We start from the raw sequence: 20,639 nt of genomic DNA on the forward strand, positions 1-20,639 counted from the left end.
ATGATGAGCAAAACACGTAAATTGGAGCCACAAGTGAACTCTGGCCGGTGCTTCACTCTGAGTTGATGTACGATGCGCAATAACAACTGTCAAGACCGTCATTCTGCAATGTGTCGGAGGAACGATCCGCCATATTTCCGGCGTGACTACCAAAGGGCGTAGACAGACCTATTCCATTCGCTGCCATGCAGTCTCACTCACAGCCAGCCCTCCCCGCAAACCGCACACCGCACACCGCGCCCCGATCGCTTCAGACCAACAAGCACACTCATGATGGAATCGACATTGATACAGCAACATGCCCAGGAGCTGATCCGAGACTTGGATCCGATTCTCTTGCCGTCGGCAGAACCGTGTGCTTCGCGTAGGAGACTTGTCATTGTCGGAGACGTCCACGGACACCTCTCGAAACTGAAGAGGCTCTTGAGAAACATCGGCTTTGACAAGGCCTCGGGTGATCACCTCGTATTCACGGGCGATCTTATAAACAAGGGACCCGACAGCCCCGGGGTGGTGCAGCTGGCCATGGACCACGGTGCCAGTGCAGTGAGGGGCAACAACGAAGACCGCGTGCTGGCAGCCAATAGACTCCTCCGCATCGGTCGGGTGCCCAGCGTCTCTGGCGGCGATGGGAGACTTCCGTTCGAGAACAGTAGCGCGCCGTTGCCTCTGGATATTCCCTACGCGGTATCGAGCGACTTTGTCACCGCGACTCAACTGTCCAACGCCCAACTCGCCTGGCTTTCGTCCTTGCCCCTGATGCTACGTATTGGGCCCTTCAGAGGGGCTGTCAGCCCACCGTGGAATGCCGGCTCGGTCGTAATCGTCCACGGCGGCCTAGTGCCGTCACTTCCTCTGGAGGAACAAGATCCGTGGGCGGTTATGAACATGCGCAGTCTCGTTCTTCCAAGCAGTGAAAGTCACCCAGACTTTATTCGGGAAGCTCTGGCCAAAGGGCTTCGAGATCGCTGGTGTCGACGCACAGCTTTCCAAGTTACGAGAGACGAGAAAGTCGACACCGGGGTGCTAAGCGCCGCGGTATCCGAGGGTAACGGGGAGAGGACGAAGGCTCCGCCAGGCCGCACACAAGCCGCCATCCCCATCGAGTCCGAAGACGGGAAGCCCTGGAGAGATGCCTGGAACGAGACGCACAACTCGATCGAGACGCCGTCACAACGCACAGTTGTCGTGTACGGCCATGACGCCAGGGCGGGGCGGCAAGACCAGCGAGAGATAAGAATTCCGAAGGAACTGCAAGATAAAGGAGTACTGGGTCCTTGGACAAGATACGCATTCGGCTTGGACTCTGGGTGCGCGTATGGAAATGAACTCTCTGCCATGGTTATAGAGCCTAGTCCGGAGATGGACGATATCGTACATCGCATCGAGCAGGTCAACTGAAATAATAAACTTCAAGATTTCCAAGAGCCTGCATTAACCCAGGCTTTCAGTTACGTAAATCCGAAAGTCACTTGGATGATCACTTAGGGCCTCGCGAGATTGAAACAGAAACACGTGGACTGGATCATTGTAACCAAATTCGTCTTGTTCCGCGTCAAGCTGATCCGCACAATCGGCGTCCTAGTTCAAATAGAGCGAAAAGCGGACTTTCACATCGACAACTAGAAACTGGCATGACCGTATAGAGCTGAACGAAATGCTAAGAGCTGGGCGAGCCGCAAACAGCCAGAGGTACAGAGTACTGTGTGTTTTTTGGAAAGCGTGACAGCGCTGCAAAATATACACATAGGGATAATGGAAAAGTGGTGTGTATCTGTGGCTTGTTGAGCTGGAAGCTGGGTGATTGCATATACTCGTAAAATCAGGCCATGGCGGGAGTCTAGCAGCAAACATGTCTCGCAGAGCTACAAATGCAACAAGCTTGAGCTAATTGGAGACGATAAACAGTCTATTTCCGCAGTAACATTTTCTGATGCTGGATGCGTTCATGCCTGATCACATACTAGGATACAAAGCTGAATCAAAAGATAAACATACTAGCCAAGAGCGTGTGAGACATAAGTATTCCACCTAAAAGGCCACCCAAGGGAGAAAAAAAAAACCCCCCATTACAACCTATAGTGAAGCAAATCCGTGGCTAATAAATCTGCAGCTGGTTTACTTGTAATGAAGCATGAGGATATATAGGCTCTCGCATAGCCCATTGCCCTTGGACAGTCAGAGCCACATCACAACCAATCCAGGACGACCCAGACACCAAAGAGAAAGATCTCTACAACATGGCATTCAATTCTTCTCCTTTGACTCAGCTTCACCGTGACCTCGCACACGCCAATCTTGAGAGGCTGTCTCTACACGAGCTTCCAGAGGCACCTGTACAGGACCCCGACTTCATCTCCATCCCAGAGAAGTGCGACGTTGCGTTCAACCTCTTGAAGAAATGGAGTGTTCAGAACAAAGCCAGCATCGAAGCGTCCATTGCTTCCCAGGCATTTGGTGGGAAAGCCGCCATCTCCTGGTCTCGGGCTTTCCTCCCTTTCATGGAGAGCATGGCCATGTACCTACGGGACTATAGCAAGCTCCGAAAAGCCTGGAAAACCTACTGCGACTTGAAGGCCAAGGGGCCTTTGAGGAATGCCGACCTCGAAACGTGTATAGTCCAGTACCATGCTGCCTACAGCCCCATCCGGGAACTCGCACAGTCGTGGGGCATGGACTTCGTCGTCCTCTGCGACCTGATACACTCCCCTCCCCACGGGCACGTTGCTTGGGACGGCCCCTACTGCGGCGCCTTCTTCTCGACCGACACCCAGAAGGCCAAGCCTTTTGTTGGCGTGGCGTTCAAGGGCACCAATCCCCTGAGCCTGCGCGATATCGACGTGGACTACAACTATCAGCTGACGGATTCTGGGAGATACCTCGGCGGCACGCGCGTGTCTCTCGGCGTCTTCACTGCTCTTTTCGACAAGTTCGAGAGCATCGAGGACACCGCCTACGACTTTATCACGACGGCGCTCGGGAATTGTGTGATGAAAATGTCCAAAGCGCCCGACAGCGTCGTCAGGGCTCACGTCACGGGCCACTCACTCGGGGGCTCGTACTCGTCCTTCTTTTACGCCCAGCAACTGCAAGATGATGGGGTTCCTGATGTGCGTATGGCGACGGGAGACGAATACACGTTCGGTGCTCCGCGGGTCGGAGGCCAGCCGTGGGCAGTCCACAACGACAGCGTTGTCTCCGAGTCTGAGGGGCAGTCCTGGAGGATCGTGAACAGCCAGGACCTGGTGCCGCAGGTTCCCCCAACGAGCTTGAGACCAACAGAGCTGGAGTTCTGCCATATCGACAAAGGCGTCAAGATATTTGGAAACCAGCTCCCGGAGCCCATCAAAAGCGAGATCGGGGGGCCACCACCGCCGGTTATCAACTTCGAGAACCCTTGTGCGCTCGTTCGGGCCGTCTATGATTCAACATACCACCGTAAGTCTCCATGCAAGTGTCTTTGAGACACGAAGATGACGACAGAGGGAAAAGACTAATCAATTGGAAAATGAAGTGCCTTGGTCTTACTACAAAGCGATGTGTTACGCTATTGACAACGCAAAGTAACTACTGTGTCACGGCTAGGGGCGGTGATACCTTCGGCTCAATTCCCAAGGCTTGCACCAGCCCAACAGGGCACCTTCATCGTGGGGTAGTGGAGGCCGAGATGGAACCAGTAACTTGGAGATACTGGAGGTGATGTAAACGTTGGGTATCTCGTAATTGATTTCATACATGTACGGGATGTAGTCATTGTGCACTGGGGCAGAGGAAGAACTAACCAGCCGGACATCATTGTGTGGGGAAGCTCACTTGATATAAACGATCCTGTTTTATTTTTGCAAGATGATTAGTTACCCCATGTTACTCTATGGATTCTTCCTCGTTCAGATATAGATGGACCAGTCAAGGTGGATGGAATAGGTCTCTACATCCCATATATAACCCTCCGAGTCGACAGCTGTACAAGAATGGATTAGTATTACGCACTGCGCTCTCTATATACACAGAACCAAAAGACCTACCCCCTCGGTGATATGTCCTGTACCTCCGTCGATATAATAGTGTTACAGGTACATCGATAAGGAGGAACAGCAGAAAGGATGTCGATAAAGAATCGCGCATGTGGATAAACAAAAACAGCAAAACATACAACACCAGGTATTCGCTGGTCGTCACCGACCCAACTACTAATCCGGCCCTCACTGGCTTATCTATGGGAGAGCGGACGGGATCCCGAGTTTTCCAGTGGGTATGGTCGTATGTGGTGTGAATGTGTGGAATAGCTGTATATAAAGCGTGAACCACATCTCAAAGGCCACTTAGTGGTCCCACAAACAAGACACCGTGCAGGCCCCAACGTGTTGCTTTGAAATATAGTGCCATCATCAGTCTCACAACACGTAGTAAGTCAGGCTATAGAGTGTTTAAAACCAATTACTAACCTAGGCTGAAAATAATGTCTACTAGAAAGTCAGTTAATCTAGTCTTTCATAGATTTCATGTTGTGAAATAACAACAAAATCATAACCCCTCTCAAAAAGAACATACAACACCAGGTATTCGCTGATCGTCACCGACTCAACTACTAATCCGGCCCTCATTAGCTTATCTATAGGAGAGCGGACGGGATCCCGAGTTCTCTAATGGGTATGGTCGTATGTGATATGCAGGAGTGGAATAGTTCATTATGACTTGTAGCAGGTCGCATCTTGAGGGACATCTCCCTCCCGCGTGGCTTTACCGTCTCGAAAAGGAAACACTCTTAAACGCCCGCAGAAACGCAGCTTCAAGCCCGGTCCCCTTCTCCGCCGACCTCCACGCAATGAACCCGTCCGGCCGCACGAGCACGGCCCCGGACTCGCTCACCCCGAAAGTATCCTCAAACGTCTCCTGGCCGTCCGCCTCCGTCGCCCGGGCCCCGATGCGGACGAACTCGCATCCGACGCCGGCTTCCGCCTCGGCCCTCTCGGCCCCGGCCCTCCACGCCTCGTCCCTCGAGAGCAGCACCCACCCGCCGCCGAACAGATCCAGGCTCGAGACCTCCTCCCCGCCGGTCGAAACCGTCACCTCCGGCGCCCTCGTCCCCGGCTGTCCCTTCCACTCGTCCGGCCGCAGCGCGTCAGGCAGCTCCCTCCCCCCCTCCGGACCGAGAACCACCCCCCGCGAGCGGTAGATCTGCCCGAGCTCCATGGCCACGTCGTCGATGAAGCGGACGGTGCGCCCCGTCGCCTCGCCCTCGCCGCCCCGCGCGTACGCCTTGTAGTCGTCCCGCGCGAACAGCTGGTCGTGCCGCACCAGCGCCACCGGCCGCCTCTCCTCGTCGTATGTCTCCAGAAGCGCCGGGTCCGCCCGCCCCTCCCGCACCGCCGCCAGCTTCCACGCGAGGTTGTGCGCGTCCGCGATGCCCGTGTTGGCGCCGTACCCGCCGCGGTTCGGCGGGAGCGTGTGCGCCGCGTCCCCGGCGAGGAACACGCGGCCGCATGAGAACCGCTCCGCGATCCGCGCGCTCATCTCCCACCGCCCGATGGCCAGCAGCTCGACCGCCTCGTCCGGGAGCTCGTTCTCGCCCAGCCCGGCGGCTTTCCGGACGAGGTCCCGCTGGGCGCGGGCGTCCATCGTGCGCGCCGCGCCGTTGTCGCCGTCGTCCTCGTCGTTGCTGTCGTCGTCGTTCCACATGAGTGCCCACCGCCGGTCGGGGTAGCTGACGAGGAAGGCCTCGAAGCCGTCGTCACGCCCCTCGATGGCGAACTGGACGAAGCCCCGCTCGAGGTAGCGCTCGATGGGCCTGCACCGGAACATAACGCTGCGGAGGCTGCGGAGATAGCCGACGCCCGTGGTCCGGATGCCCAGCGCCTCGCGGAACACGCTGCGCGCGCCGTCGCACGCCACCATGTACGAGCCGTGGACCGTCGTCTGCCTGCCCTCCTTGTCGACGGCCGTGACGCTGACGCCGTCGGCCGACTGGCTCCAGCTCGTCATCTTCCACCCGAGGCGGAGGTCGGCGCCGAGCTCGACGGCCCGTCGCCGGAGGATGGGCTCGAGACGGTCTTGGGCGATGGCGGTGCCGATGATGGGTGGGTACGCCTTGGTACCGCTTCCGGGGCCGGTGCTCGGCTTCCCCTCAGGTCCTCCACCTGGGCCGGCGGGACCTCCTTCTCCTCCTCCGCCGCCACCAGGGGGTTTCGCGTTGCCATTTCCCCAGTGCTGCTCGTCCGCCCACTCGCCCGCCAGGCTCTTGACTTTGATACGACGGGGCCGGCCACCCGGCGGGACGCTACCAACGTCGAGGGCGCTGGGCGGGATGCCGACGGTCTTGAGCAGCTCCAGGGTCCGCGTAGTGTAGCCGATGGCGCGGGGGTGGCGGGAGCTGGCGGTGTGGCGCTCGATGAGGACGACGGGGACGTCCCTGGCGGAGAGGAAGAGGGCGCTGGCGAGGCCGACCAGACTGCCGCCGATGATGATGACGGGCGCCTCGTTTGGTGCTGCCATTGTTCGGGGACGTGGTGCAGCTACACCTGCAGATGATGGCTGGCTGGCTTAGGGTATGCAGGTAAGATTGGCGAGATATCTATGAATAAGTGGTTCGTATGTGATACAAGGCAAACAGAGAAGCGTCTGTTGTTCGTGTGATTTGCAGATCCCGTCCATACCATGCGTTCTGGGTGCATGCAGTAGAAGCCTTTTTATACCATCCTCGTGTGACCAACCCCTGTCGGTACCCGAAGTGATTCGAGCTTCAGTAGCGAGGCCGCTCCGGTGATGCCGCCGTTGCATGACCACCGAAAATGCTTCGGGTACTGCTGATTGCGCTCGGTCCCGAGCATTGCTGACGTATGTCATGATGCGGTTAGCGGTGCGCGGTGCGGCAATTCCTTGGCTGCTACGTGAATTTTCATGCGCCGTCGCGTTTCAATCATAGGTCAAACGGATCACAGCTGGGAACTAGCGCTTATGTTCATATTGGTAAAGTTGCTGAAAATGTCTGCGTTGGGGGGCCCATGCCAGACCACGCCGATGATTACGACTACATTCTTCTGTCTTCCCGCTCCTATTCGTTACAAGACTTGTCTCCTCCCGAAACGACAAAGTCCGCCAATCATGCCTCGAGCGGGCCAATCGTCGTGATGTCCAGACCCTTGGCGAGCTCCGATTTGGAAGGCATCTTGCCCAGTGCCATCAGCTCGGCCGCCTGGGCCATGGCGGGGTCCTTGCCCATGGACGCCATGGCGACGACCGTCTCGCCACTCGTGTAGTAGGCGACAAAGGCCGACTCCTCGACGCTGCCCTGCAGCACAATGTCGTCCCAGCCGCCGACCGTGTTTCCGCAGTAGCGCAACTGGGAGCCCAGGGCGGACCAGAAGACGGGGATGAAGTGGGCGGTCTTGACGGCCGAGTTGATGATGTTTTTGGCGACGGCGCGACCAGCGTTCTGGGCCACGTTCCAGTGCTCGATACGCGTGTATTGGCCGTTGCCGCCGGGCCCGTGGTAGGGGTAGGTGGCGATGTCGCCGACGGCGTAGACGTCCTTCAGGCCGACGACCTCAAAGTTCTCGTTCGTCTTGATGGAGCCGTCGCCCTCGAGGCGGATGACCTTGTTCTCGCGCAGGAACTCGGTGGCGGGGGCGACGCCGACGCCGAGGATGACCAGGTCGGCGTCGAGCTTGGTGCCGTCCTTGAGGTAGACGGCGCCGACGTTGGAGGGGTCCTCGGGCGACGGCTCGGCCTTGTCGACGCCGGCGTTCATGTAGAATTTGACGCCGTTCTTCTCGAGGTTCTTCTGGATGCCGGCTCCCACCTGCTCGCCCAGCACCCTCTCGAGGGGCACCTTCTCCATGCCGATGACGGTGACGGAGTTGTCCTTGGCGGTGGCGTTGGCGACCTCCATGCCGATGAAGGAGGAGCCGACAACGACAATCTTCTTGCCCTTGTCGCCGATGGCCTTGACGATCTTTTGAGTGTCGTGGGCGGTGCGCAGGGTGAAGATGTTGCCGAGGACCTTGAAGCCCTGGAGGGGCAGGTTGCGAGGGGTACCGCCGGTGGCGAGGATCAGCTTGGTGTATTGGATCTTGCCGCCGTCCTTGGTGGAGACGGTGCGGTCGGAGAAGTCAACGTCGGTGACCTCGTCGGCGACCCAGTCGACGGAGCCGGACTTGTAAAATTCTTCGTCGCGCCACTGCAGTGTCTTGACGTCGGTGAGGAGGGCCTTGGACAGCTTGGTGCGGTCGATGGGGAGGTAGCCCTCGGAGGAGATGATGGTCAGGGGGCCGTCGTAACCGCCGTTGCGGAGGCCCTCGACGGCGCCGAGGGCGCCGGAGCCTCCGCCGACGATGACAACCTTGTCCGGCTGGGCGGCGGCGCCGGTGGAGTTGCACTTGAAGTTGGGCTTGCGGCGGCCGGCCTTGATGGTGGCCTCGTCGCCCGAGATGTAGACTGCGCCGTCGCGCTCGGTGACCTTGAAGGTGGGGAGAAGGTCGAGGGCGGGGGCGTCTTCGACGTCACCGGTTTTGGCATTGAAGCAGGCTGTGTGGGTAGACAGACGTCAGTTGGCTGGCCGACTGGGGACGCAGAGAGAGAGAGAGAGAGAGAGAGAGAGAGAGAGAGAGAAACAAACCTCCGTGCCAGGGACATGTCAAGCGTCCTGAAGTGGTCAAGACGCCCTTGACGAGGGGCGCGCCGTAATGGGTGCACTTGGGGCCGATGGCCTGGATGGTGCCGCCGGCGTTGACGAGGAGGACCTTTGCGCCGTCGATGCCCTCGACCTCGACCTCCTGCTTGTCGCCGGGCTTGAGCGACAGCGAGGTGACGGACTTGAGCTTGTAGTCTGCCATGGTTCGCAGCGTGTATGAAAAAGATCTCTTGTGTGTTGTCTGGCGGAGCAGGGAGGAGGAGCTTGCGTGGCGGAAGAGGAATCTGGTGGTTTGCATGAAGGACGGAGGAGGGGGGAGGGGAGAGAGGGTTGTTCAAGGGTCCGAGGGGGAGAACTGAGGGGTAAATCCGACCGCTGATGTAAACGGAGGGGGCGGGAGGACAAAGATGAGAGAAGAGAGATGGGATCGTGTTGTTGACTCGTACACTACGCAGGAGTTCGGAACACGGGCCGGGGATTTGACTGGTGGGCGCGGTAAGTTTGAAGCACGAAACGTACGATGGAATGGAAGCGTCGGCGGTGACCAGGGGTGAGTGCGGGTGAGATGAGAGAGAGTGAGAGTGTAGTGTGGTGTGAGTGAGAATGTGATGCGAGTGTGGATGAGAATCTGAGTGAGTGAGGATGCATGGAAAGGAATTGGGCGAGAGACTGCCTACCCACGCAGGACAGAGGAAATGTCGTCGTCATGTCATTGTTGGGTGTATGTGTCTGTCCCTGTCTCTCTGTCTGTGCATCTGCTTCTTGTGTACATGCAGCTGGGCTGGTGTACATCCCACCGGCACATCTGCCGGTACCGGTACTTGAATCCATCTACTCCGTATACGGACGGTAATATAATGCATTACATTATTGCGTATCTAGTGTATCTACCTGCCTGTGCCTACCAACCTCTTTCATACGAGACCCTCCTCGCTCCTTCCTAATGGTGGCTGGTAAATGCCCAGTCGAACGGGAAAGAGCAAACAGAAGAGGAATACGCGGCCCGACTATGACGCCATTACACCTTGCTCCCCTCCACCAGGAAGGAGCTCCCTACGTAGTAGGTGCCAAGGTACCTATTCACCGTCTTCCTGCTCTGCTCGCTCCTTCCCAAGCTCGAGCTCTGGTCCACGATCGCCCTGTGCCGCTGTTGGAATGGAGGGAACATGCCCCACCTCCACCCCCACTATCTCAGCCCGCTTGGAAATATCGGCCCCATCATTGGCTCAAGCTAAGAAGCTCAGACGCGATACTAACGGTAAACGGACTAGCGTATAAGCAATGCTGCAAGCAAACCCCACCTTCCCTGCCCCACACTCGGCCCATTCTCCGATAAATTCGGAAGCTTCATTGTTGAGCTCAATCGGGAAGGGAGCATGAGCATATGATATGCATTTGAGCCCCTTCCTCCTCGTCTCCAACTACTCCGTACTATGACTGACTGACTGACTAATTGACTGTCTGTCTGTCTGTCTGTCTGTCTGTCCGTCTGTCCATTCCACTCAAACACCAACATCAACGCCAACCGAGCATCACCACTATCGACTGTTCATTTCTTCATATCGCATCCCAACTCGTAATGCGCCAAACTCCCCCCCGGTGCCAATCCCGACATCACGCCCCCCTCAATGATGGCTGTACCAGATAGACACTGCCGCCAGATCAACCTCGTTCTGTATCCCTTCGGTCGCGTCCGCCGTATCCGATGCTACCGTCACCGGCGAGACCCCCCCAATGCCATCTCCTACGAACATGCCTTCGAACCCAGCCATGTCGCCGCCCCCCAAAAACGTCACGTCTTCCTCGAACTGCGTGCCGAAAGGCAGGCTGTTGCTCATGGCCTCTGCTACCGCCGCCCTCGCCGCTTGCTCCTCTCTCTTGCGCGCCACCTTTTCCACCGTCGCCATCGCCCGCCGGTGAAGCTCCCTGACCACCGTGTGTAGCTTGCGGAACGACTCCTCGTTGATCAGCTCCATTATCATGTCAAACAGCTGCAATGCTTGGTTGGCCAGCCCCTGGTCCGTCATCAGCTCCTCGTGCTCTGGGTGCACAAACATGTTGACCAGCAGGATGATGAGTCCCGAAAAGTGCGCGCACGAGTTGGTCCAGATGCTGCAGTCCGTCTTGGGCGACTCCACGAACAGCTTCATGCATCTCCGGCTCAGCTCCACGCACTCGGCCCACCTGACCGGCAGCCCTGCGCTCCCCTCGCCGCCTTCCGTCGCCGTCGTCGCCCCCCCGTCGAGGTCCCGCATCACCGTGCGGCTATGCGAGCTTACCCTCTGCACCCACTCTGCGTTGTGCGAGTAGATGCTGTGCGTCATGATGGTCACTACAAAGTAGTTGTGGTAGAGGAGCGTCATGTGCACTGCCGCCAGTGCTTCAACATTGTCCATCAGCGACTCCATCCGGAACTCGGCCGGAATGTTGCTATGCCAGTTCTCGAGCATCGACTCCAGCCTGGTCCGCCGCGACTGCAACTCCTGTTTCGCCACCTTGCGCGCCCTCGTGCTGTACAGCAGGTCGTATACCTTGCCCGCGATGTGGCTGAGCTCCACCCGTGCCCGGAACACGTTGAACTTGCTTCCGTTTTTCGCCGCCATCATGCCCGCCCCGTCATCCGGGAACGGCTCCGGAAGCGCCAGATCAATGTCCGCGTCGAGCTGGAACGACGGCGTCTTGGTCTTGAGGCTGATGTCCTGCGTCTTTTGTCAGTCTCGCCGTCCCCCAACCCGCGCAAGGAAAAAGAAGAAAAAAAAAAAGAGAGAAAAAGAAGCCGCTCACTTTATCCATAATGTACGCCATCCAAAAGACCCGCGATCTCTGCCGGGCTACTTCTGGCGGGAAGAATCTCATTGATTCCTTGTCGTGGAGCTGCATACGGTGTGCCAATCGAATGGCGGTCCCGATGAGCACCGATGCCGGCTTAGGGTCCTTGGTGCCCTGGAAGAGGACGACCATGCCGAGAAGCACCTGGACCCCCAGCAGGTCCTCCTCCCGGGTCACCAGGTCCGAAACGACCGACTGCACGTTTCGCATGTGGTACAACACCTTTTGATCGTCCCTCAGAGATTCAACGTTCCCCGGATCTTTCAACATGCATCGATACCCCAGCGCCATGACAATGTTGATGGCCGCCCACACTGCGGGAGACTGTGGTGAAGACGGCGAGTACCAGTCGGAGAGCATCCGCATAAACGTCTTTTGGTCAAAGAGCGCCATGATAAGGTTGTACCGGTTGAAGAATTCGTCGATGACGGGTATCATGTACTCGAGTGGCGGCAGCTTTGGCTTCTCCGGGTCAGCCACCCATTCGCCCGGGCTCGTGCTGCACGAGAAGGAGTTGCCGTGGTCGGCGTCGTCCATCGAGTCCCTGCCACCCGTCGAGTCCTCGCTGCCCGTCGATGTCTCGACCGACCCCACCATGACTGGCGAGTCCCTCGGGGCTTGACTTGCGAGGCGGATGTTGGCATCGATGGCCAGTTTCAGCTGCTCTTCTATCATGGCCAAGCGGCCCTCCAGCTCTGTAATCCTCTTTGGGCTGCATCGGCTGTTAGACGACGTCGGCAATGATGTGAAGAGGTCTGCGGGCAAAACTTACTCTCCAGCGGCGTCCTGTTTACGTTGCTGTTGGCGCTCCTTTGCCGGTGCGGACTTGCGACGGACCATGGTTGATTTGCAATCCGCCTTGTACAAGACGCAATTCGAACACGCCGGCTTGAGCATGTCACACTTGATCTTCTTGACGAAGCACAGGTCGCAGGCTATATATATGTATGCGTGTTAGCCAGCGTGCACCGCCTGCCAAGACGAATAGTTCCGGCAGTAGACTCACCCTTGCGGCGTAGTGATGAAGTCTCCATGTTGGGCTGCTTCTGAAAATCGACTCTGAGCCCAGTCAAGGTGAAATAAGCGGAATGAATGTTTGAAAGTAAGACGACGCAAATCTGCCAGATAATACTTTCTCCCCGCGCCCTTTACACAGCATCAAAGGGACCAAACAGGGGGAGCCAGGGATCTGCATGCATATGCCTCCAAACGTTGGTTGAGCCCACCGATTACAAATCCAGAGTCGAAGGATGAGCTTGTTGGCCCACTCCCCAAGCCACAGTTCCAAGGTGCCAGACGAGGTAACACACCTTTACGGATATTTCCTTTCGTTTTAGTCGGCAATCCTTGTCGGTCAATGACCAATCTTCTTTGCTTTACGAAAACTGACTCGGATTGTTGGAAATTGCCCATGGCACCGCCATCCCAGAGCCTGGCTTACTCTTCTCTCACCGCAGCACTTGGGCCGTATGGCCGGGTTTCGCCGGAAAAGTCAGCGGCTCCGTGCTCGAAGCCGAAGTCGGCCTCGAGCATGTCGACGGGCCGGATGACGCCAGAAGCGCGGCCCTCGAGTGTGGGTTGATGATGGCAGAGATGAAGACAGTCATCGCCAAGTGTTGCAGAGCGCCCTATTTATATAGTCTCGTCGGCCATCTCGGCGGCTTCCCTGGAGCAACGGCGCCATCTCCACGCCCCGGTGCCGTGGAGAGCATGGTATACGCGTCCGACTCCGTGGTATTCCACGGAATAAACGGTGTGATTGGTAGTCTGGTGGCTGGCCGGCGGAAACTTTTCAGAGCGCCACGGAGCCGCTTTCCACGGACTGCGCGGGGGGGCTGTTTGAGACCCGCCCGGCTGCCGTGGAAAGGTCGGCCAAAGCACCGGTCAGACGTTGTGCAACTCTTACATTTAAACCATAACTCTTGACGGGATATCAAGCTGAGTGCTATATTGAGCCAACCCGGTCACTGTTGTGAGCCAGCAGCCACCCTTGGTGTAAGTCGCTGTGTTGCACCCAGGACGTCTCGGTGAGGCATGGTGAGGCTCGGTAAGACTCGGTAAAGACCGGTGTGAGATCCACGGACCGGGGGAGGGGTCTTCAGCCACCGTGGCGGCCACAGGGCTCAGTGGAGTTCCACGGAGGAAAACGCCAAGGATTTGGATTAATAATGCTATTTGAATCGACGACGGGGACATATGGCTCTGCCCCCAGCAAGCGGAGTACATCGTACATGCGCAGAGAATTAAACAGACAGTCACATGCCAGATAGACAAGCGTCGGCCAGCCAGTGGTAATGTATCGTTATGCATCCGAGGTCTCGCAGGTAAGAATACAGTGGACTATGCTGTGTGTGTGTGTGTGTGTGTCACTTGTCTCTCTCCTCCGTCTCCATCCTTCATTTCCCCTTACAGCTCATCCCGGACCGGCTCCGAGGGCGCCGGCTTCTCCTCCTCCTCGACGGCCCCGCCCTCTTTGCGCTTCAGGACCTGGGCCTTGACGGTGAACTTGATGTCCCTCTTGTGGTTGTCCACATCGGGCCTGGAGTGGCTGACGGGCCAGGCCACGACGGCGCCGTCCTCGGGGACGGCCTTGTAGTTGCCCAGGTCGGTGAGGGCATCTATCACGTCACGGAACACGATTAGCTTTTTCAGAAAGGGTTTCCAAGATCCGCGCATCATCATTTGCGCCGGTCTTTCTCTCTCACCTTCGCATTCGCTGCCGTCGGCGACGAACAGCGGGAGGACGTGGTACAGCGCGCCGGGGGCGAAGATGGCGACCCTGGCCCCGTCGAGCGCGCGGTCGACGTCGCCCTCGCCCTCAGGGGGCACGACGACGCGCTCCATCACCTTGTCCTCGGCGGACGCGGGCTTGTCGAAGACGGCAAAGAGGCCCTTGCCGTCGCCGTCGCGCCGCTCCTGCGCCTCGATCCAGGCGCGCGCGCGGGGCGGCACGTCGGCGTACTCCATCAGGAGCACGTTGCGGTCGTACATGTGGCGGTCGAGGCCGGCCCAGCCGCCGGGGTACTCGCGGCCGGAGAAGAAGGCCTTGAGGCCGTCGGCGTAGTTGAAGAGGCCCGTCGGCGGCTTGTCGAAGAGGTCGTGGAGGGTGTACTGCGCCGCCGGGAACGTCGCCGACGCCTCGCATACGGCCGCGTAGGCGGAGGAGCCGTCCGCCGTCGCTGCGAACGGGTCGCGCCACGGGAAGTTGTCGGCCATGGTCGTCTTGGCCTGGGGGACGGGCGGCTTGCCGGCGGCGGCGATGGCGGTGGTCGCGGCGGTCAGCAGCAGGGCGGCCGCGAGGGGGAGGGACGCCGACTTCATTGTGTTTATTTTCTGTAGATGCAGCACTGCACTGCACTTGGGCGTTGAGGTTGGAACGAACTATCACGAGGAAGATGCACAACGATGGCGACAACAATAGACAACCAAGAATGCCACTGCTTTATTACTACATACGCCCTCTCAAGCTCTACATATACAGAACACACACACACACACACTGGCAACGGCGAACGGCATTGTTGTCCTTTGCGGACGCAGCACGCTCCGGGTTGCCTTTTTGAGTCGCGGTTCCTGGCGCCAATGTGCGGTTCGAAGCGGGTGATGCCTCCGTCGCCTCCGTCTCGTCCGTCTCTTTCCGGGACGTCTTCAATGTCCCTCTCTCTCTCTTTCTACCCCAAATGAACCGAACGGGGTAAAAAGAGAGAGACATGAACAATACCTAGACCGAACGGGAGAGACCCCCCCGGTTTCCCCTCATCGCCCCCCCCCCCCTGCGAATCTCTCATCCTTGTAAGCCACGCGCCGGGATCCGTCAGTTCAGTCTCCCCCTTGTGTCTCTGTTTCTTGGTACGCCGACGAGGAGTTGCAGCCGTTGCCGGCTGGCATGGACAAGGGCATGAACATCGTCTTCAATACGGAGTATACGGAGTAGTGACGTTTGTTTGATGCTTCTTTACCCCACTTCCATCTCCCATCTCGTTGATCATGCTGGTGTACGTCGTGCTACTGCATGCAGTCTCTTCAATTTGAGAGTGTTTGTGATGCAAGAAAGAACCTTGATGACCTCCTCTCGAGGTTAACTAGCCTGAGCTGAGCCGTCTCTCTTTGTTTGCTTCACACTCGACTCTTATTGTCATCTTTCTGGTCTCCCAGTCTCCGGACTTACGATGAAGCAAGAAAACAGGTTGAACCCGGCCTTCAACACACGCTTCCAAACCCGTTGTCCGGGGCTCCGCTCGCTCCGGAGGGCCAAGCCTGTTTCGATCCAGATGCCGTTTACGATGTATCCAAGCCTGACAGGCCTTCTGCATCGCAACATGACCGCCGCCGGCCTTTGCTCGCCCTAATCCCCATCTGCGCTGCGCCGAGCGGTGGCCAGCCATCCGCTTCGGACCGGCCGTTCTCATTGGTCCGTAGATCGAGAGCTCCGCCGCCGTACCATCGCCTCTGATATCCATGACGTCGCATCCCCGTTGAACATGACGCCGCCTCCCGTCATTACACGTTATTCTCTCTGGCAAAGCCGTATGTCATGTTCTGCCATTGACAGCCCCGTTACGCATTTGTTGCGATGTGATCCGTCTCCGTGTATAAGGACAGGTGAATCCTGCCGAGTCCTTGAGTAAAGACCGGCCAAGACATTTGCGTTTTCAAGCAATCTGCAAGTTTTGTCATTCCAAGATATTCAACCAACTCTTTTTGACTTACAAACGCCACACACAAAATACACGATAATGGCCGCCACTCAAGCAGCATACGCGGTCGAACAGGCCGTTGGCCACCAAGACGACGCCATCACGGCACAGGACGTTTCCAACTACAGCGGCGACAAGGGTGACCCGAACGAGCTCATGCAGGCCCTCACCTGGCAAGGGAAGAACAAGGTCGAAATCGGTCAGTGAATCCTGTTGTCAACCGTCTCTCGTGCGCGTCTCTTAACACACGCTCCAGTCACCGTTCCCAAGCCCAAGATCCTCGAGGACAACGACGTCATCCTCAAGGTCACCGGCAGCACCCTCTGCGGCAGTGATCTCCATCTCCTCCACGGCTCCATCGTCCAGATGAAGAAGGGCGACATCCTCGGCCACGAGTTCTGCGGCGTCGTCGACGAGGTCGGTCCGAACGTCAAGAAGGCCAAGGTCGGCAAGCGATACGTCGCGTCCTTCCAGATCGCCTGCGGAGACGTAAGTCGATCAATGTCTTTTTTCTCTCCCCCTCTCTCTCTCCCTCTCACCAAAAACGACCTGATCTGATCAAACTAGTGCTTCTACTGCAAACAAAAGCTCTCCTCGCAGTGCGAGAGGGCAAACTCCAACACAATGGCCAAGGCCATGTACGGCTCCCAGACCGCCGGCATGTTCGGCTACTCCCACTTCACCGGCGGCTTCGCCGGCGGCCAGGCCGAGTACGTCCGCGTGCCCCTCGGCGACGTCAACCTGCTCGAGATCCCCGACGACGTGCCCGACGAGAAGGCCCTGTACCTCTCAGACGTCCTCGCCACCTCGTGGAACGCCGTCAAGGACACGGCCGTCTACCCCGGCGACCAGGTCGCCATCTGGGGCGCCGGCCCCATCGGCCAGATGGCCGGCGCCTTCGCCGTCGACCAGGGCGCCTCCAAGATCATCTTCATCGACACCGAGCCCCGTCTGTCGCAGATCAAGTCCCGGTGGCCAGCCGAGCACGCCGACAAGCTCGAGCTGATGGATTACAAGAAGCTGTCCTTCGGCGTCACCAACAAGGAGACGGTCGTCTCGCGCCTCAAGGAGCTCTGCGGCGGCCGCGGCCCGGACGTCGGCATCGAGTGCGCCGCCGGCGAGTACCCCAAGGGCTGGCTGCACGCCGCCGAGATCGCCGTCGGCGCCGAGACGGACACGAGCGAGATCGTCAACGAGATGATCGAGGGCGTGCGCAACTTTGGCCGCTGCGGCATCACCGGCGTCTACGTCGGCTACACCAACCACTTCAACATCGGCTCCCTCATGGAGCGCGGCGTCCGCCTCATCGGCAACGGCCAGGCCCCCGTCCACCTGTACTGGGAGGACCTGCTCAAGAAGATCCAGGAGGGCAAGATCGACGTCTACCAGATGCTGTCGCACCGCATCCGCCTCGACGACCTCGCAAAGGTCTACTACAAATTCGACAAGCACGAGGACGGCATCCAGAAGATCTTTGTCGAGACCAAGTTCTCCTTTCCCCGGGCCGAGGGCTCGCCGGAGCTGACGACCTTTTGAGGTGACGTGTGCCATGTTGTATAATTAAACGGGGGGCTTTAGCGATGTTGTAACGAGACATGATCAGGACAAGAACTTGTTTCTTTAATAGGGGAACGGCATGGATAATGTTGATATATTAAGATATTGCAATTCCTCAACTTTGAATGAAAACCGATGTCATCTTTGCGTGACACAACTCTTGACTTTGGCATAACTATATACGGTTTGCTTTTGCCTTGACCGTTAGTATTTCAGTTTCTAATGTCAACTTGTTACAATTCCCCCCGCCGTATAAAAGACTATGCAAAGCCTATATCGAGACTACATCATGACATGTCGCCCACCCCTCACACCCTACACAACGATCCGTCCGGCCGTTCGACAAAGGCCTCGGCGCCGACGCACGACGGGCAGTAAAACACGCCGGACGGGTCGTACTTGTTCTTGGCCGCCAGGTGGCTCGCGTAGTTGGCGCCGTAAAACGTCCCGATGTAGTCCGGGTCGTGGCGGTCGCCCTCGTTCATGTAGCCGCCCGTGTCGGGCGCGAGCTTCTTGCCGGCGGCGCCCTTGACGAACGTGACGTCGTCCTGCACCGCCTTGCGGACCTCGTCGCTCGCCGTCTTGGGGATGCCGCGGCCCGTGATGAGCACGTACGGCGAGCGGCGCCAGGCCGGGTGCAGGCCCGACGTCTCGTCTTTGGCGTCCTCGAAGACCTGCCCGCCCGACACGAGGAGCACGACGTTGGACGCGTACTCTTCGGGCTTGCCGCTGAGCACCTCGACCGCCTCGCGCACGCGGATGCGGTCGGCGACGGCGGCCCGGTCGACCATGCGGGACGTCAGTATCGCCGTGTCTCCCGCTGGGTCGTACAGCCCCGACTCGGCCTCGTAGAAGGACCAGTAGTCGGTGTACGTGGCGAAGCTCTCGTGGACGAAGAGGCGGTCCTTGAACCCGGCGAGCGCCTCGCGGACGGGGGCGAACGCGGCCTCGGCCTCGGCCCGCGTCTTGCCGATGGTCCAGAAGCCGTGGCTGTAGCCCGAGGTGGCGTTCGCGACGAAGACGCCGGGGTAGTTGCGGAACCAGTAGGCGTACCCGGCGTACCCGGCGTCGCTGAGGTCCGGGTACGACCGCAGCAGGACCGACACGGCGTCCAGGAGGTCCGAGTTGCTGGCCGACGGCCGGAGGGGCGCGACGGCGAGCTTGTGCGCCGTCACGACGTCGACGTTGGGGTGCGCCTTGATGGTGGTGCCGAGGACGATACCGTAGCCCGGCCCGCCGCCGCGGAGGGCGCGAAACAGGTCGGCGTTCTGGCAGTGGTTGGCCGTCACGACGCGGCCGTCGGCGAGCATCACCTCGGCCTCGAGGATCTGGTCGGCCCCGAGGCCGTAGTTGCGGGTCGCCGGCCCGTGCCCGCCGCCGGAAGGCCAACCGCCGGTGGCCCCCGGGGACGCGGAGCCGCCGCCGACGGCGATGACGTTGTTGGCCTTGGCGACCTTGTAGACGTCCCTCCACTGCCACGCGCCGTCGATGCGGATGGCGCCGCCTTCCCAGCCCGAGGCGCGACACCCGTTGGCCGACGCGTACGTCTCCTGGAAGTCGATGCTGTTGCGGTAGTGCCGCAGCCAGATCTCCAGCGAGCCGTAGCCGTCGGAGCGTCCGAGGAGATCGTGCCCCGTGCTGGCGATGACGAGACGGACGTTTTGCAGGCGCGCGAAGAGGAGGGCCGAGAGGATGTGGGCGCGGTCGGTCGCGTTGATGGCGTACATCGGGAGAGACCCGAGGGAGCAGCTGGCCGGGGCCTGGCCGGCGGCGTAGTCGACCGGCGCGCAGGTGATGTTGTACGGGTACGGCCGGCCGACGGGGTTCGAGGTCTGGAAGTCCTGGTCCGACCACATCTTGGCGACGTGGGCGCACTCTTGGAGGTCCTTGGAAGGGCCGTCGTAGCACGACTGCGCGACGGGCGCCGTCTTGATCAGCTTGCCGCCGGTCGCCAGGTAGAGGGCCTTCCACGAGGACTCGGACGGCCATCCGCTGTCGCCGGGCACCTATCGTGCAGGTTTAGCGTACGTTCCTCCATGGCCCATATTCGCTCGTGTATCTTGGGAGGTCTCTTACGCTTTTGCATTTGGGCCAAAAGGCATCGGTCTGGGACCCGTCTGTGACCTGTTCGCCTTGCGAGCCGACGACGAGCGCCGCGAGGACCGACAAGGTCTGGATGAACTGCATGCCGGGCAACTTTTACGTGCGCGATACAGCTGGAAACTCAAGGAGTGCTGCGGTGGGCGGGCAAACAGATGAAAAGTCGAGTCTGAAGATATATATCGGCTCCCTGTGAAGCCCGCAACGCGGCTCTACCTGCATCCAAGCGAGCACCGCTGGCTGTGGTCAGCATGGTCCATCCGACTATGCGGTGGCCGTCTTTCGGGTTAGGCCAGGAAGACTTTGACCAAGGCTGAGGCTTGGCTTCGATCCGCCGTCCTGCGCCAATGCTGCTGCTGCTCAGCGCGGGGGGGGGTGAGACATGCAGGTTGCATGACCAAGGGCCAGTGATGATTTGCGCGCGTCTACACTCTCCACGGCAGGGAACCGGCCGCGTCCGAATGAATGTTGGACATCGGGCCCGGCACAGGTTGCCGGTCTTCCGCATCGGTTGGAGGCTCTCTTCCCCCGCTAAGGCGCGAGTGCGGCGCAGGAGATGAGACATCGTCTGATTTCATTTCTCTCTTTTCCGCCCGCCGGTGCCAATATGCATGTCTGGTTAGTCGGTCTTGGCCCAAAGATACCGACATCCATGCTCCTGGGGAGCGGTATCAGGACATGTGCAGATCTGGAGGGAGACGGCATTGAATAATATACAACGGTCCAAGGCCCCGGGCGACACACGACACTCGCATGACGGAGAGCCCCGGCCACTTCGGGAAGATAACGTCGGATACTGTTGGTTCTAGCAAACATTGCGCCGGTCA

At 58.9% G+C, this 20,639-nt stretch overlaps 8 protein-coding genes and 2 non-coding genes across 10 annotated transcripts; 3 read left to right on the plus strand and 7 right to left on the minus strand.

Annotated features, from left to right (window-relative positions):
- Positions 1-273: 273 nt before the first annotated feature.
- Positions 274-1,401, plus strand: GLRG_09229 (calcineurin-like phosphoesterase; the record flags this gene model as incomplete). Its single annotated transcript, XM_008099914.1, has 1 exon — positions 274-1,401. The coding sequence occupies one exon, from the start codon at positions 274-276 to the stop codon at positions 1,399-1,401; it is 1,128 nt and encodes a 375-aa protein (XP_008098105.1).
- Positions 1,402-2,240: 839 nt separating this feature from the next.
- GLRG_09230 (lipase) lies at positions 2,241-3,464 on the plus strand (the record flags this gene model as incomplete). Its single annotated transcript, XM_008099915.1, has 1 exon — positions 2,241-3,464. The coding sequence occupies one exon, from the start codon at positions 2,241-2,243 to the stop codon at positions 3,462-3,464; it is 1,224 nt and encodes a 407-aa protein (XP_008098106.1).
- Positions 3,465-4,146: 682 nt separating this feature from the next.
- GLRG_12533 lies at positions 4,147-4,262 on the minus strand. The gene has a single exon (XR_001139467.1). It is a non-coding gene; the product is annotated as a 5S ribosomal RNA (ribosomal RNA).
- A 282-nt stretch (positions 4,263-4,544) lies between these two features.
- Positions 4,545-4,660, minus strand: GLRG_12534. Its single transcript, XR_001139468.1, has one exon. It is a non-coding gene; the product is annotated as a 5S ribosomal RNA (ribosomal RNA).
- Positions 4,661-4,740: 80 nt separating this feature from the next.
- GLRG_09231 (FAD binding domain-containing protein) lies at positions 4,741-6,492 on the minus strand (the record flags this gene model as incomplete). The annotated part of the gene is made up of 1 exon (XM_008099916.1): positions 4,741-6,492. One exon carries the CDS (start codon positions 6,490-6,492, stop codon positions 4,741-4,743), a length of 1,752 nt encoding a protein of 583 aa, XP_008098107.1.
- Positions 6,493-7,099: 607 nt separating this feature from the next.
- On the minus strand, positions 7,100-8,831 carry GLRG_09232 (uncharacterized protein; the record flags this gene model as incomplete). Its single annotated transcript, XM_008099917.1, has 2 exons — positions 7,100-8,523; positions 8,615-8,831. The coding sequence occupies 2 exons, from the start codon at positions 8,829-8,831 to the stop codon at positions 7,100-7,102; spliced, it is 1,641 nt and encodes a 546-aa protein (XP_008098108.1).
- Positions 8,832-10,254: 1,423 nt separating this feature from the next.
- GLRG_09233 (fungal specific transcription factor domain-containing protein) lies at positions 10,255-12,492 on the minus strand (the record flags this gene model as incomplete). The annotated part of the gene is made up of 4 exons (XM_008099918.1): positions 10,255-11,328; positions 11,414-12,170; positions 12,231-12,393; positions 12,465-12,492. The coding sequence occupies 4 exons, from the start codon at positions 12,490-12,492 to the stop codon at positions 10,255-10,257; spliced, it is 2,022 nt and encodes a 673-aa protein (XP_008098109.1).
- Positions 12,493-13,864: 1,372 nt separating this feature from the next.
- Positions 13,865-14,779, minus strand: GLRG_09234 (uncharacterized protein; the record flags this gene model as incomplete). Its single annotated transcript, XM_008099919.1, has 2 exons — positions 13,865-14,076; positions 14,164-14,779. 2 exons carry the CDS (start codon positions 14,777-14,779, stop codon positions 13,865-13,867), a joined length of 828 nt encoding a protein of 275 aa, XP_008098110.1.
- A 1,415-nt stretch (positions 14,780-16,194) lies between these two features.
- Positions 16,195-17,691, plus strand: GLRG_09235 (alcohol dehydrogenase GroES-like domain-containing protein; the record flags this gene model as incomplete). Its single annotated transcript, XM_008099920.1, has 3 exons — positions 16,195-16,354; positions 16,412-16,644; positions 16,723-17,691. 3 exons carry the CDS (start codon positions 16,195-16,197, stop codon positions 17,689-17,691), a joined length of 1,362 nt encoding a protein of 453 aa, XP_008098111.1.
- A 329-nt stretch (positions 17,692-18,020) lies between these two features.
- GLRG_09236 (FAD binding domain-containing protein) lies at positions 18,021-19,899 on the minus strand (the record flags this gene model as incomplete). The annotated part of the gene is made up of 2 exons (XM_008099921.1): positions 18,021-19,718; positions 19,789-19,899. The coding sequence occupies 2 exons, from the start codon at positions 19,897-19,899 to the stop codon at positions 18,021-18,023; spliced, it is 1,809 nt and encodes a 602-aa protein (XP_008098112.1).
- Positions 19,900-20,639: the final 740 nt, after the last annotated feature.

This window comes from Colletotrichum graminicola (assembly GCF_000149035.1).
Source record: "Colletotrichum graminicola M1.001 genomic scaffold supercont1.46, whole genome shotgun sequence".
NCBI lineage: Eukaryota > Fungi > Ascomycota > Sordariomycetes > Glomerellales > Glomerellaceae > Colletotrichum > Colletotrichum graminicola.